Source organism: Triticum dicoccoides, chromosome 2A (genome assembly GCF_002162155.2).
Source record: "Triticum dicoccoides isolate Atlit2015 ecotype Zavitan chromosome 2A, WEW_v2.0, whole genome shotgun sequence".
Taxonomy (NCBI): Eukaryota; Viridiplantae; Streptophyta; class Magnoliopsida; order Poales; family Poaceae; genus Triticum; species Triticum dicoccoides.
Genome location: NC_041382.1, coordinates 37,958,916 through 37,973,193, shown reverse-complemented (window position 1 = coordinate 37,973,193; position 14,278 = coordinate 37,958,916). Strand labels below are relative to the sequence as shown.

At 40.9% G+C, this 14,278-nt stretch overlaps 1 protein-coding gene across 1 annotated transcript in view; it reads left to right on the top strand.

Moving 5' to 3' along the window:
• The window catches only part of LOC119353036 (acetyl-CoA carboxylase 2-like), a 14,441-nt gene extending 697 nt beyond the window's left edge, over window positions 1-13,744 (top strand). Inside the window, exons 2-34 of the mRNA XM_037619612.1 lie at window positions 934-1,225; window positions 1,748-1,811; window positions 2,319-2,676; window positions 2,757-2,963; window positions 3,045-3,206; window positions 3,324-3,416; window positions 3,583-3,678; window positions 3,786-3,959; window positions 4,037-4,130; window positions 4,206-4,393; window positions 4,474-4,524; window positions 4,631-4,670; window positions 4,755-4,879; window positions 4,994-5,110; window positions 5,206-5,280; window positions 5,361-5,417; window positions 5,501-5,605; window positions 5,705-5,791; window positions 6,393-6,584; window positions 6,666-6,854; window positions 7,209-7,319; window positions 7,705-7,794; window positions 7,868-8,044; window positions 8,303-8,380; window positions 8,462-8,584; window positions 8,677-8,919; window positions 9,115-9,362; window positions 9,458-9,695; window positions 9,803-10,155; window positions 10,241-10,454; window positions 10,608-10,787; window positions 10,888-13,032; window positions 13,158-13,744. Of these exons, the coding sequence (XP_037475509.1) occupies window positions 1,021-1,225; window positions 1,748-1,811; window positions 2,319-2,676; window positions 2,757-2,963; window positions 3,045-3,206; window positions 3,324-3,416; window positions 3,583-3,678; window positions 3,786-3,959; window positions 4,037-4,130; window positions 4,206-4,393; window positions 4,474-4,524; window positions 4,631-4,670; window positions 4,755-4,879; window positions 4,994-5,110; window positions 5,206-5,280; window positions 5,361-5,417; window positions 5,501-5,605; window positions 5,705-5,791; window positions 6,393-6,584; window positions 6,666-6,854; window positions 7,209-7,319; window positions 7,705-7,794; window positions 7,868-8,044; window positions 8,303-8,380; window positions 8,462-8,584; window positions 8,677-8,919; window positions 9,115-9,362; window positions 9,458-9,695; window positions 9,803-10,155; window positions 10,241-10,454; window positions 10,608-10,787; window positions 10,888-13,032; window positions 13,158-13,214 (6,936 nt within the window). The 5' untranslated portion in view covers window positions 934-1,020 and the 3' untranslated portion in view covers window positions 13,215-13,744. The remainder of the gene's footprint in view (window positions 1-933; window positions 1,226-1,747; window positions 1,812-2,318; window positions 2,677-2,756; window positions 2,964-3,044; window positions 3,207-3,323; window positions 3,417-3,582; window positions 3,679-3,785; window positions 3,960-4,036; window positions 4,131-4,205; window positions 4,394-4,473; window positions 4,525-4,630; window positions 4,671-4,754; window positions 4,880-4,993; window positions 5,111-5,205; window positions 5,281-5,360; window positions 5,418-5,500; window positions 5,606-5,704; window positions 5,792-6,392; window positions 6,585-6,665; window positions 6,855-7,208; window positions 7,320-7,704; window positions 7,795-7,867; window positions 8,045-8,302; window positions 8,381-8,461; window positions 8,585-8,676; window positions 8,920-9,114; window positions 9,363-9,457; window positions 9,696-9,802; window positions 10,156-10,240; window positions 10,455-10,607; window positions 10,788-10,887; window positions 13,033-13,157) is intronic.
• The last annotated feature ends 534 nt before the right edge of the window (window positions 13,745-14,278 follow it).

Below are 14,278 nucleotides of genomic sequence, written 5' to 3'. Positions count from 1 at the left end.
TCGCGTCTCCCCCCATTCCCCCTGCCGCTTCCCCCCAGGTCAGGTCAGGTCAGGCCAGGCCAGATCCGCCGCCCGATCCGCCTCCGCTCCCGGAGGTGAGCCCGGCCGCCTTGGTCCGCCGTTGCTCTGTTTCCCGCGCGCCGAGCTGGGGCACTGCTTAGGGTGCTTCGTCCGTGGGTGGCGGGGAGAGGGTTTAAGGGTTCTGCCCCGCGCGGGACTTACTGTACTAGGTGTTTGAAATTACGCGGAGCTTGGGATTGGGTTCTTCGGAGCTTGCGCTGGCATGCTTCGTGTTCATGAGTGCTCATGGAGGGAGTAATTATGGAATGTGGCTCCCGTACTGTATGCACAGTAGACAATTATCGGTGATTATGGCTGGTGTGGCTCGTTGGAGGTGCCCTGCGCGTGCCTAACACTGTATTTCTTAGGTTAGGACGGTGTGCTTCCATGGACACATGCTCATGCTGAGTGCAAGCTCACCCAGGGTGGTTGCACAACGACACGGTCATACATGGGTAGCGCGGTCCAGTGTTGTAGTCAGTTTGCCGCCGTACGCATGTGAGGCAGGTGTTGTTTCTGCCGTGTTGATGCTACCGGCTGTCATAATGCACTTTGAGTGTTAGTATTGAGCTGGAAATGGTAGATGCTGTTTTTTCCCTTCTCTCCCCCTCTCACCTGTTGATCTAGCTGCTGTATTACTTTACCTGCCATCTTTTCTTTTTTGGCTGCATGTATTAGCTGTGAAAGCTTAGAATCATTTGCCTTGTACTTTTTGTACGAACCTGTGTCATAGGAGTAATTGCACACGTTATCTGTTTTGGTCAAGAGCATCTTGGATGTTCAAACTTACAGAGGAAGGTCATGAATTAGCCCATAAAGTACTTGTGTCTTGTCTCTGTGAACTAACAATTTGTATTCACATGCATCTGTCAGGTTCCAAGACCTGGGGTTTACACACCTTTGATGGCACTGTCTCTTTGAAGAACACTGCATCTGCGCTGTTTGTCCAAAGGGAGGACGATGGGATCCACACATTTGCCCATCGTCGGCTTTAATGCCTCAACAACACCATCGCTATCCACTATTCGCCCGGTAAATTCAGCTGGTGCTGCATTCCAACCATCTGCCCCTTCTAGAACCTCCAAGAAGAAAAGTCGTCGTGTTCAGTCATTAAGGGATGGAGGCGATGGAGGCGTGTCAGACCCTAACCAGTCTATTCGCCATGGTAACAACCTGAAAACCATTTCCTTTCTACAAACTACACTTTGTTGTCATCCTCAGACTTGTGTAGATACTTTTATTGACTGAGAGCATGTTGGTTTTAGTGTAAGGTATCTCAATGCTAGATCACAGAATGGCGGTTATTGACCTCGTTAAAGATGCAAATGACTGCAGCAATATTTAACAATTTTTTTATGTGATACGATAGTACTTTTTTATAACGAGTAATGAGTAAAGCCCAGTTTTTCTTGATTAAATGGTTTTAGTGGAAGGAATGTTTAATATTCAAAATGATGTTTTATAAGGGAAGGAACATGAAAGTGCAAGAATACATATAAGCAGCATATTAGTTATGTATGACTGAGTCATTTTCCTTATATAATACTTCTAAAAGAGAAGAATGTCTAGAAACCTTTTCTGATAATTTACTAGCATGAAGAACAATAACATTCATAAAGTTGTCACCTGTGCTTCTTCTTAGCTATCGTGTAAACTTGCTCAGTTTCTAATGCATATCTGGATGTAGGTCTTGCCGGCATCATTGACCTCCCAAAGGAGGGCACATCAGCTCCGGAAGTGGATATTTCACAGTAAGTACTTTAGCATTTTAAAATTAGAATTAGCATCTCTCTTTAAAATGGAAAAATATCTATAATTTAATATAGAATTATTATAGATTATGCTTATTTTATTATTCGCACATGCTGATATTTTGAATTGCATTTGATATATTTTTATAGATTTTTACTGAACTACTCCCTCCGTAAACTAATATAAGAGCGTTTAGAACACTATTTTAGTGATCTAAACACTCTTATATTGGTTTACAGAGGGAGTACATTATAGTTGCCATACACAATGCATTTGCTCAGGCACATCACTGTTGCACTGCATGGAGTATTTTTGTGCACTTAGGAATCATTTTCAGAAAGCCTTTTGCCTATAATTTTAAAAATAATAATTTAATTACCATCTGAAACCTGTACCCACATGACGGATGAAAGCTCATTTGAAGTTTTCGATTTATAGTAGCCAAGTATTTGTTATGTTATATTGTTATGGTCACCATCGTAATGAATTTGTTCTTTTTTCTCTAGTGGGTCCGAAGAACCCAGGGGCTCCTACCAAATGAATGGGATACTGAATGAAGCACATAATGGGAGGCATGCTTCGCTGTCTAAGGTTGTTGAATTTTGTATGGCATTGGGCGGCAAAACACCAATTCACAGTGTATTAGTTGCGAACAATGGAATGGCAGCAGCTAAGTTCATGCGGAGTGTCCGAACATGGGCTAATGAAACATTTGGGTCAGAGAAGGCAATTCAGTTGATAGCTATGGCTACTCCAGAAGACATGAGGATAAATGCAGAGCACATTAGAATTGCTGATCAATTTGTTGAAGTACCCGGTGGAACAAACAATAACAACTATGCAAATGTCCAACTCATAGTGGAGGTTAGTATTGCTCATCCGTTGATGTGCAACCGATGCACAAGTTGTTCATTTAGCATGACATGACAATTTTGCTGTTGCAGATAGCAGTGAGAACCGGTGTTTCTGCTGTTTGGCCTGGTTGGGGCCATGCATCTGAGAATCCTGAACTTCCAGATGCACTAAATGCAAACGGAATTGTTTTTCTTGGGCCACCATCATCATCAATGAACGCACTAGGTGACAAGGTTGGTTCAGCTCTCATTGCTCAAGCAGCAGGGGTTCCGACTCTTCCTTGGAGTGGATCACAGGTGAATCTCACATTCTCTGATAACTCATCGTCTGATCTTTGTACTGGACACATTTAATAACCGAAAGACACTATATTATAGGTGGAAATTCCATTAGAAGTTTGTTTGGACTCGATACCTGCGGAGATGTATAGGAAAGCTTGTGTTAGTACTACAGAGGAAGCACTTGCGAGTTGTCAGATGATTGGGTATCCCGCCATGATTAAAGCATCATGGGGTGGTGGTGGTAAAGGGATCCGAAAGGTACATCATTCATTTGATTGGACTATATTTGAAAGATTGTGTGGGGTTGTTGTGTGATATATTATGCCCAGAGTTAGCTCTAACCTTTTCAACATATTAACTCAATATCTGTTGCAGGTTAATAATGACGATGATGTCAGAGCACTGTTTAAGCAAGTGCAAGGTGAAGTTCCTGGCTCCCCAATATTTATCATGAGACTTGCATCTCAGGTTAGACTTCTCAGCAAGTTGCATTTTTTCCAAGCATGTTATTCCCGAGTTGTATATTACACGCCTGGAAGCTTCATATGTTATTCCTTGCAGGCTAGAAATGTATGCTGGAACATGTGCTCATATGGTATATTATGTTTTAATCCTCCCCTTTTTTCTTTTGTAGAGTCGACATCTTGAAGTTCAGTTGCTTTGTGATCAATATGGCAATGTAGCTGCGCTTCACAGTCGTGACTGCAGTGTGCAACGGCGACACCAAAAGGTAACGCTGGTCCAGATCTGAAAACATCACGTGTATTGCATGTTCTACTTCATACTTGTAGTTGTTTATCAAAAGGACCAATTGCGTCCATTTTTTGTTTATACCAGATTATTGAGGAAGGACCAGTTACTGTTGCTCCTCGCGAGACAGTGAAAGAGCTAGAGCAAGCAGCAAGGAGGCTTGCTAAGGCTGTGGGTTATGTTGGTGCTGCTACTGTTGAATATCTCTACAGCATGGAGACTGGTGAATACTATTTTCTGGAACTTAATCCACGGTTGCAGGTATATTCTTTTGAACATTCCTCTGGACTTAGTTTTTTGTCGTCAGTTATTTACATTGTTAAATGGCATACATCCAGGTTGAGCATCCAGTCACCGAGTGGATAGCTGAAGTAAACTTGCCTGCAGCTCAAGTTGCAGTTGGAATGGGTATACCCCTTTGGCAGGTTCCAGGTAATAATTATATTATTGTAAGTTTTTTAGTTACTTTCCCATGTTATTTCTGTGCCTAACTTTCTCCTTATACAGAGATCAGACGTTTCTATGGAATGGACAATGGAGGAGGCTATGACATTTGGAGGACAACAGCAGCTCTTGCTACTCCATTTAACTTCGATGAAGTGGATTCTCAATGGCCAAAGGGTCATTGTGTAGCAGTTAGGATAACCAGTGAGGATCCAGATGACGGATTCAAGCCTACCGGTGGAAAAGTAAAGGTGAGATTTCATGATGCCGTCTATGGTTCTAGCACATTAGATTTGTAAACTGACCGGACCTTGATTTTCTTATAATTCAGGAGATCAGTTTTAAAAGCAAGCCAAATGTTTGGGCCTATTTCTCTGTTAAGGTAAGCTGTTCATGGCTCTGTTGCACTGTTATATTGTTGAGTTGGGCTTTGACCAAGTATTAACCAAATCGAACACATTTTTGTTCCCCCTTTTATCTGTTTTCAGTCCGGTGGAGGCATTCATGAATTTGCTGATTCTCAGTTTGGTATGCAAAATTTGACCCTGTGAATATTCCTCTTTGCTATTTGTATTGGTCCTTACGTTTGGAAGATTACTCTTTTCATTTCAGGACATGTTTTTGCATATGGAGTGTCTAGAGCAGCAGCAATAACCAACATGTCTCTTGCGCTAAAAGAGATTCAAATTCGTGGAGAAATTCATTCAAATGTTGATTACACAGTTGATCTCTTGAATGTAAGAAATACTACCTGTATATTGAATCCCTGCTTTTGATGTAATACAACCATTTTACATCTGGCATTCCTTTAAAGTTATCCCATGCCTCAATTTTCTGTATCTTTAAATCAGGCCTCAGACTTCAAAGAAAACAGGATTCATACTGGCTGGCTGGATAACAGAATAGCAATGCGAGTCCAAGCTGAGAGACCTCCCTGGTATATTTCAGTGGTTGGAGGAGCTCTATATGTAAGAAACTATGCCCCTCTTACTGCAGCTTTTGTCAAACCAATTGCGAAAAACACAATTAGTTGTTTAATGCAAATCACTGTCTTGTGCTGCAGAAAACAATAACGAGCAACACAGACACTGTTTCTGAATATGTTAGCTATCTCGTCAAGGGTCAGATTCCACCAAAGGTAGTGTTTTAATGGGCTTAAACTCTGGATATTGCTTGAAGATGAATGTTGTTGAATGTTGACCAATTTCTTTTGTGCAGCATATATCCCTTGTCCATTCAACTGTTTCTTTGAATATAGAGGAAAGCAAATATACAGTAAGTCTTACATTCCTTTAAAAAAATGAGTCGTTGTAATGAAGTAACAGCTATCGTTGACGCTCATCTACACCATGTCACAGATTGAAACTATAAGGAGCGGACAGGGTAGCTACAGATTGCGAATGAATGGATCAGTTATTGAAGCAAATGTCCAAACATTATGTGATGGTGGACTTTTAATGCAGGTGATTTTGTCTTGTTTTTATACCTGTCCATAAGTATGATATATAATGTTGTGAAGTACTGGTGAAAGAGTTCTGATTCAGTAGCTGTAATTTCTTCAGTTGGATGGAAACAGCCATGTAATTTATGCTGAAGAAGAGGCCGGTGGTACACGGCTTCTAATTGATGGAAAGACATGCTTGTTACAGGTAATAATTGTCTGTTTGTTCCTTTCCTTCTAACTAATCTTGGTGTTTGATTTGATATTTTCCAGCCCTATTTGTGGCTTTTTACGTCATTCGCTTCATTAGCATTCATTTCTTTCCACTTTCATTTAAAGAAATTTAATTACGATGTTTATTTCTAGTCATGTGCCATAAGAAACCACAATTAAGTCATTATTATGGACTAATTGATGTCACAACAAGCTGCTATTGTGGTAAATGTGACTACCTAAGCAGCCAAACAAACCAGGTCATAATGATAAGCGTTATCAATGGCATGTCTTGTGAAGTTGTGATGTAAAGACAAGTTACATAGCTGTAAAAAATTTAATAGGGCTCCAGTTTTTATATTGCTACTTCTGTTTCTTAATCTGAGCAACTACCGACCACAATGCTTTGTGTTTATTACAAATTTAATCAAGAATTTATTATAATCAAGCTGTAATAAACTATGTCATGAACCTTCTAGGGCATCATGTTACTGCATCAATTTTATGGTGATAAAAAAGGAACTATTAATAATTAATGATTCTTGATCATGCCACATTGTATCCTTGTGTAAATAAATGACACATCGTTCTTGCAGAATGATCACGATCCTTCAAGGTTATTAGCTGAGACACCCTGCAAACTTCTTCGTTTCTTGGTTGCCGATGGTGCTCATGTTGAAGCTGATGTACCATATGCGGAAGTTGAGGTTATGAAGATGTGCATGCCCCTCTTGTCACCTGCTGCTGGTGTCATTAATGTTTTGTTGTCTGAGGGCCAGCCTATGCAGGTTACATCACAACGTTTCCATTGCTTCTGCTGTACATAACAATTGCACGTAAAGTATCTGAACTTAATATATTTTTTCTAGGCTGGTGATCTTATAGCAAGACTTGATCTTGATGACCCTTCTGCTGTGAAGAGAGCTGAGCCATTTAACGGGTCTTTCCCAGAAATGAGCCTTCCTATTGCTGCTTCTGGTCAAGTTCACAAAAGATGTGCCACAAGCTTGAATGCTGCTCGGATGGTCCTTGCAGGATATGATCACCCGATCAACAAAGTAAACATCAAGAACCTTGCAGTACCTATATTTCTGGTTTTTTGTCACGTGTTTCTTGTTCTCCTCAAGCACCTTTTTTTTGTTATGAATTCTGGATTATCCCTAATTCCTCCTTGACTTTGGCTCCCTTATGCTACAAAACTGTTTGTAACCTATGGAAGTTTATTATGCCTGTCTTGGAAAATCTGAATTTGGGTGCTCTTTCTCGTATGTTAATCATGGTCACTACTTTACAGATTGTTTTTATCCTTGTGCTGTTTTTCTCTCTTTCAGCAATTGGTTTGATTTTTTCCGATCATACCTATTTGTTCAGCATTTGTTTACCTTTTTCATTATACCCGGCTTTCTTTTCAGGTTGTACAAGATCTGGTATCCTGTCTAGATGCTCCTGAGCTTCCTTTCCTACAATGGGAAGAGCTTATGTCTGTTTTAGCAACTAGACTTCCAAGGCTTCTTAAGAGCGAGGTATGTGATAATAGACGTGATATGTAGCGTCTGGGTAGATTTCAATCTGCCATGTGGATTTCTAATTGGTTATATAGAAGGGTTGTATCACTTTGCATAAGCATCATGTCACTATATCTTGTTAATTTTCATTTTACATTGTCCAATCACCGGTAATTTTCCGTAGCTTATTGTGTAACTTCTAAAATTGCCTTTTCCTAATAATGTAATCAAAACTTGAAATATTTCATTTTAATTCTTCTTAGCTTGGAACATTTGATACTTCATCTCATCAATTTGCACTGTAGCTCAGAAGTTCTCATTTGATTTTAACCCAGTTTTTGCTTATTGATCTTATATTTTTTTTGTGTTCTACCATAACGGTTTCAACTTTTTATGCAACCAGTTGGAGGGTAAATACAGTGAATATAAGTTAAATGTTGGCCATGGGAAGAGCAAGGATTTCCCTTCCAAGATGCTAAGAGAGATAATCGAGGTCAGTATTAGGTTTCTTTTATGATATCCTTGTCTAGAACTTCTACTGCTTTTTGTAACATGTTTTCTTGTAGGAAAATCTTGCACATGGTTCTGAGAAGGAAATTGCTACAAATGAGAGGCTTGTTGAGCCTCTTATGAGCCTACTGAAGTCATATGAGGGTGGCAGAGAAAGCCATGCACACTTTATTGTGAAGTCCCTTTTCGAGGACTATCTCTCGGTTGAGGAACTATTCAGTGATGGCATTCAGGTTATCTGACATTCCAAAACTCAGATCTACTAGATATCATTGCTTTAAAAGGATATTCCTTTTTCCCTTTTATTTATGAGAACATTATCAACTAATGTTCATGCACATATTATAGTTCACACCAGAATCTATCAGTAATTAAGTAGCTAATGATTTTAGGTGTAAAAAAGGTAGCAAATAGTTTGCATATGGCTTATGTCTTGTTTCCTTAGAAACGCTTTCTGCTTATTTGTTTCCTTCAACTGTCATGTTTTGTAGTCTGATGTGATTGAGCGCCTGCGCCAACAACATAGTAAAGATCTCCAGAAGGTTGTAGACATTGTGTTGTCTCACCAGGTAAATGTTTTGTGATCTGATGGCTTATTGCAAATGATTACTGAAGCAGTCTTCATTCCTTAAAATTCGATTTTGTTGTAGGGTGTGAGAAACAAAACTAAGCTGATACTAACACTCATGGAGAAACTGGTCTATCCAAACCCTGCTGCCTACAAGGATCAGTTGACTCGCTTTTCTTCCCTCAATCACAAAAGATATTATAAGGTGACAATGGCAACCTAAAATAATGGAAGCTTTTGAATAATACTTTTCTGATATCTTAGTCTAATGAATTACTTACGTCATAATAAATGCAGTTGGCCCTTAAAGCTAGCGAGCTTCTTGAACAAACCAAGCTTAGTGAGCTCCGCACAAGCATTGCAAGGAGCCTTTCAGAACTTGAGATGTTTACTGAAGAAAGGACGGCCATTAGTGAGATCATGGGAGATTTAGTGACTGCCCCGCTGCCAGTTGAAGATGCACTGGTTTCTTTGTTTGATTGTAGTGATCACACTCTTCAGCAGAGGGTGATCGAGACGTACATATCTCGATTATACCAGGTATTACATAAAATCATTTTTTGGACTTGATCATACTCTCCCTTTGCATTTCTAGGAAGCATACACTAAAGTTCCTATTGAAACAAGATGCTTATGCTTCTTTAAAATAAATCTGGCAGAATCTAGGTGTGGAAATATTTGATTTTACTACATCTTACTGCTCTTCAAGTTGGCTAACACCAAAACCATTTTCAGCCTCATCTTGTCAAGGATAGTATCCAGCTGAAATATCAGGAATCTGGTGTTATTGCTTTATGGGAATTCGCTGAAGCGCATTCAGAGAAGAGATTGGGTGCTATGGTTATTGTGAAGTCGTTAGAATCTGTATCAGCAGCAATTGGAGCTGCACTAAAGGATACATCACGCTATGCAAGCTCTGAGGGTAACATAATGCATATTGCTTTATTGGGTGCTGATAATCAAATGCATGGAACTGAAGACAGGTATGTTCATGTGCAATATTAGTGCTAATGAGCTGTATCTGGTTGTTAATATTTGGTGGAATAATTCCTTTAATAATTTAACTCATTCCTTTCAGTGGTGATAACGATCAAGCTCAAGTCAGGATAGACAAACTTTCTGCAACACTGGAACAAAATACTGTCACAGCTGATCTCCGTGATGCTGGTGTGAAGGTTATTAGTTGCATTGTTCAAAGGGATGGAGCACTCATGCCTATGTGCCATACCTTCCTCTTGTCGGATGAAAAGCTTTGTTATGAGGAAGAGCCGGTTCTCCGGCATGTGGAGCCTCCTCTTTCTGCTCTTCTTGAGTTGGTATGTGACTATCAAAATGCCTGCGTGTTGTTTGATACACTCCATAGTCCATATGCTTTAATTATCCTGTTTGCTATTTGTATTTATTTAGCCTGTTGTGGTTACAGGGTAAGTTGAAAGTGAAAGGATACAATGAGGTGAAGTATACACCGTCACGTGATCGTCAGTGGAACATATACACACTTAGAAATACAGAAAACCCCAAAATGTTGCACAGGGTGTTTTTCCGAACTCTTGTCAGGCAACCCGGTGCTTCCAACAAATTCACATCAGGCCACATCAGTGATGTTGAGGTGGGAGGAGCTGAGGAATCTCTTTCATTTACATCGAGCAGCATATTAAGATCGCTGATGACTGCTATAGAAGAGTTGGAGCTTCACGCGATTAGGACAGGTCACTCTCATATGTTTTTGTGCATATTGAAAGAGCAAAAGCTTCTTGATCTTGTTCCTGTTTCAGGGTAAGCCTGCACACTGTTCATTTGGTGGCACATAATAGGTCTTGCTCTTGTGTTTTGCCTTCAATGAACTTTTCATCTTACTCAGGAACAAAGTTGTGGATATTGGCCAAGATGAAGCTACTGCATGCTCGCTTCTGAAAGAAATGGCTCTACAGATACATGAACTTGTGGGTGCAAGGATGCATCATCTTTCTGTATGCCAATGGGAGGCGAAACTTAAGTTGGACAGCGATGGGCCTGCAAGTGGTACCTGGAGAGTTGTAACAACCAATGTTACTAGTCACACCTGCACTGTCGATGTAAGTTCCTTCCCCTTGCATCTTGTTTTTCTGTGTGTAACCAATCAAACTAAATTGAACTTGTAGCATTTATTCATAGAACTATTATGATCATTTAGTTGTCATTCCCACCTAATTATGTTTGGAAGCTCATTGTGTTTTTAATGCTTTTAGATCTACCGTGAGGTTGAAGATACAGAATCACAGAAACTAGTATACCACTCTGCTCCATCGTCATCTGGTCCTTTGCATGGCGTTGCACTGAATACTCCATATCAGCCTTTGAGTGTTATTGATCTGAAACGTTGCTCCGCTAGAAACAACAGAACTACATACTGCTATGATTTTCCGTTGGTGAGTATCTCCCTCTCTATCTCTATACATGTATGTATTGTGTTAGCAGATTCTTAGTGATATCATGTGTCCAAAAGCTGACAAGTACTCAAAAATGTAGGCATTTGAAACTGCAGTGCAGAAGTCATGGTCTAACATTTCTAGTGACAATAACCGATGTTATGTTAAAGCAACGGAGCTGGTGTTTGCTCAAAAGAATGGGTCATGGGGCACTCCTGTAATTCCTATGGAGCGTCCTGCTGGGCTCAATGACATTGGTATGGTAGCTTGGATCTTGGACATGTCCACTCCTGAATATCCCAATGGCAGGCAGATTGTTGTCATCGCAAATGATATTACTTTTAGAGCTGGATCGTTTGGTCCAAGGGAAGATGCATTTTTTGAAACTGTTACCAACCTAGCTTGTGAGAGGAAGCTTCCTCTTATCTACTTGGCAGCAAACTCTGGTGCTCGGATCGGCATAGCAGATGAAGTAAAATCGTGCTTCCGTGTTGGATGGTCTGATGATGGCAGCCCTGAACGTGGGTTTCAGTACATTTATCTGACTGAAGAAGACCATGCTCGTATTAGCACTTCTGTTATAGCGCACAAGATGCAGTTTGATAATGGTGAAATTAGGTGGGTTATTGATTCTGTTGTGGGGAAGGAGGATGGGCTAGGTGTGGAGAACATACATGGAAGTGCTGCTATTGCCAGTGCCTATTCTAGGGCCTATGAGGAGACATTTACGCTTACATTTGTGACTGGACGGACTGTTGGAATAGGAGCATATCTTGCTCGACTTGGCATACGGTGCATACAGCGTACTGACCAGCCCATTATCCTAACCGGGTTCTCTGCTTTGAACAAGCTTCTTGGCCGGGAAGTGTACAGCTCCCACATGCAGTTGGGTGGCCCCAAAATTATGGCGACAAACGGTGTTGTCCATCTGACAGTTTCAGATGACCTTGAAGGTGTGTCTAATATATTGAGGTGGCTCAGCTATGTTCCTGCCAACATTGGTGGACCTCTTCCTATTACAAAATCTTTGGACCCACCTGACAGACCCGTTGCATATATCCCTGAGAATACATGTGATCCTCGTGCAGCCATCAGTGGCATTGATGATAACCAAGGGAAATGGTTGGGAGGCATGTTCGACAAAGACAGTTTTGTGGAGACATTTGAAGGATGGGCGAAGTCAGTAGTTACTGGCAGAGCGAAACTCGGAGGGATTCCGGTGGGTGTTATAGCTGTGGAGACACAGACTATGATGCAGCTCATCCCTGCTGATCCAGGCCAGCTTGATTCCCATGAGCGGTCTGTTCCTCGTGCTGGGCAAGTCTGGTTTCCAGATTCAGCTACTAAGACAGCTCAAGCAATGCTGGACTTCAACCGTGAAGGATTACCTCTGTTCATCCTTGCTAACTGGAGAGGCTTCTCTGGTGGGCAAAGAGATCTTTTTGAAGGAATCCTTCAGGCTGGGTCAACAATTGTTGAGAACCTTAGGACATACAATCAGCCTGCCTTTGTATATATCCCCAAGGCTGCAGAGCTACGTGGAGGGGCTTGGGTCGTGATTGATAGCAAGATAAATCCAGATCGAATTGAGTTCTATGCTGAGAGGACTGCAAAGGGTAATGTTCTTGAACCTCAAGGGTTGATTGAGATCAAGTTCAGGTCAGAGGAACTCCAAGAGTGCATGGGCAGGCTTGACCCAGAATTGATAAATCTGAAGGCAAAACTCCTGGGAGCAAAGCATGAAAATGGAAGTCTATCTGAGTCAGAATCCCTTCAGAAGAGCATAGAAGCCCGGAAGAAACAGTTGTTGCCTTTGTATACTCAAATTGCGGTGCGGTTTGCTGAATTGCATGACACTTCCCTTAGAATGGCTGCTAAGGGTGTGATTAAGAAGGTTGTAGACTGGGAAGATTCTAGGTCTTTCTTCTACAAGAGATTAAGGAGGAGGATATCCGAGGACGTTCTTGCAAAGGAAATTAGAGGTGTAAGTGGCAAGCAGTTCTCTCACCAATCAGCAATCGAGCTGATCCAGAAATGGTACTTGGCTTCTAAGGGAGCTGAAGCAGCAAGCACTGAATGGGATGATGACGATGCTTTTGTTGCCTGGAGGGAAAACCCTGAAAACTACCAGGAGTATATCAAAGAACTTAGGGCTCAAAGGGTATCTCAGTTGCTCTCAGATGTTGCAGACTCCAGTCCAGATCTAGAAGCCTTGCCACAGGGTCTTTCTATGCTACTAGAGAAGGTGAGCATACTTACTGTTTTATTACTTGAAAGTAATTATTGTGGTTGAATGAAATGTTGCCATTTTATGTATATATAGTGTCTTAACAAATAATGTTAATGCTTTTTCTTTGGTCACTTGTTCAGATGGATCCCTCAAGGAGAGCACAGTTTGTTGAGGAAGTCAAGAAAGTCCTTAAATGATCAGATGATACCAACGCATCCAATTCAGAATGTGCATGATATCGGTTTCTCTTGAAGTACATATATAGAAGGATACTATTCGGCTGTAACCGACCATAGCTGATCTGAGTCGGGTTTCGATCTGAGTCAACCATTATTTTGTAAAACTTTTTCGCGGTCTTCTCTGTTATTCGAGGCAAAACTTGTTTTCGGACGCCTCCGAATGGTTGATGAGTGTAGTTGGATGTGTTAGTTCCGCTTCCAGAAGATTTGAGATGAATGCTGGTGGTGGGTGGGGGCTGCCGTTGGCAAGAACACTGGCGATCTAGAGTTGTTGTTCTGTGGTGTTCTGGTTTCTCCAGTATGGCGATTTGTGTTTCGCTGTAGTTCTGTGATGTACTATCGGTTGGTGATGTAATTCTAGTCTTGTAGGCTCTTTGAGTACGAGTGAGTTGTCCATTCAATTTTGAACTTGAATAAATGTGCTCTCTAGGATATGTGTATTACTACGTGGAAATAAATGATTGTTGAGTTAGCGTTGAACTTGAGAATCTATTGGAATTATGATGTACTCCCTCTGTTCCAAATTACTTGTTTCAAATTTGAACTAAAACCACCATGACAAGTGATTTTGAACGGAGGGAGCATGTTGGAACTGTAATCATGTTAGCTCTTGGATATGGTCTCGTGCATTACCTCTGATGGCATCTTGGCTTCTCTTAACATGCCATCTTTGTTGTGTGCTAGGACTTACTGAAGCGGTTTTCTGTGCAGGACTGCAGGCAAATCTTATTTCTAGGATGTTTGTTCCTAGTTCGTTTTGCACTTGATGTTAGTCAGCTAAGGTTTCATTCTACGTGCACTTTGTCTCAAAACTAAATTTCTCAATGCTTTCTCATTCTACTCTAGGGTGAAACTAGACGTTGAGTGTTGTCAAACAATGCCTTATTTCTCAGTAGAAAAAAAATTTAGGGTTCTCAATTTTTTTTAAAAGAAATCCAAGGCTACTAAAACATTGCTCTACAGCTACCGTAAAAAAACCCAAAGAAAAAAAAACCCGTACTAGTTTCTGATGGGGATGATAA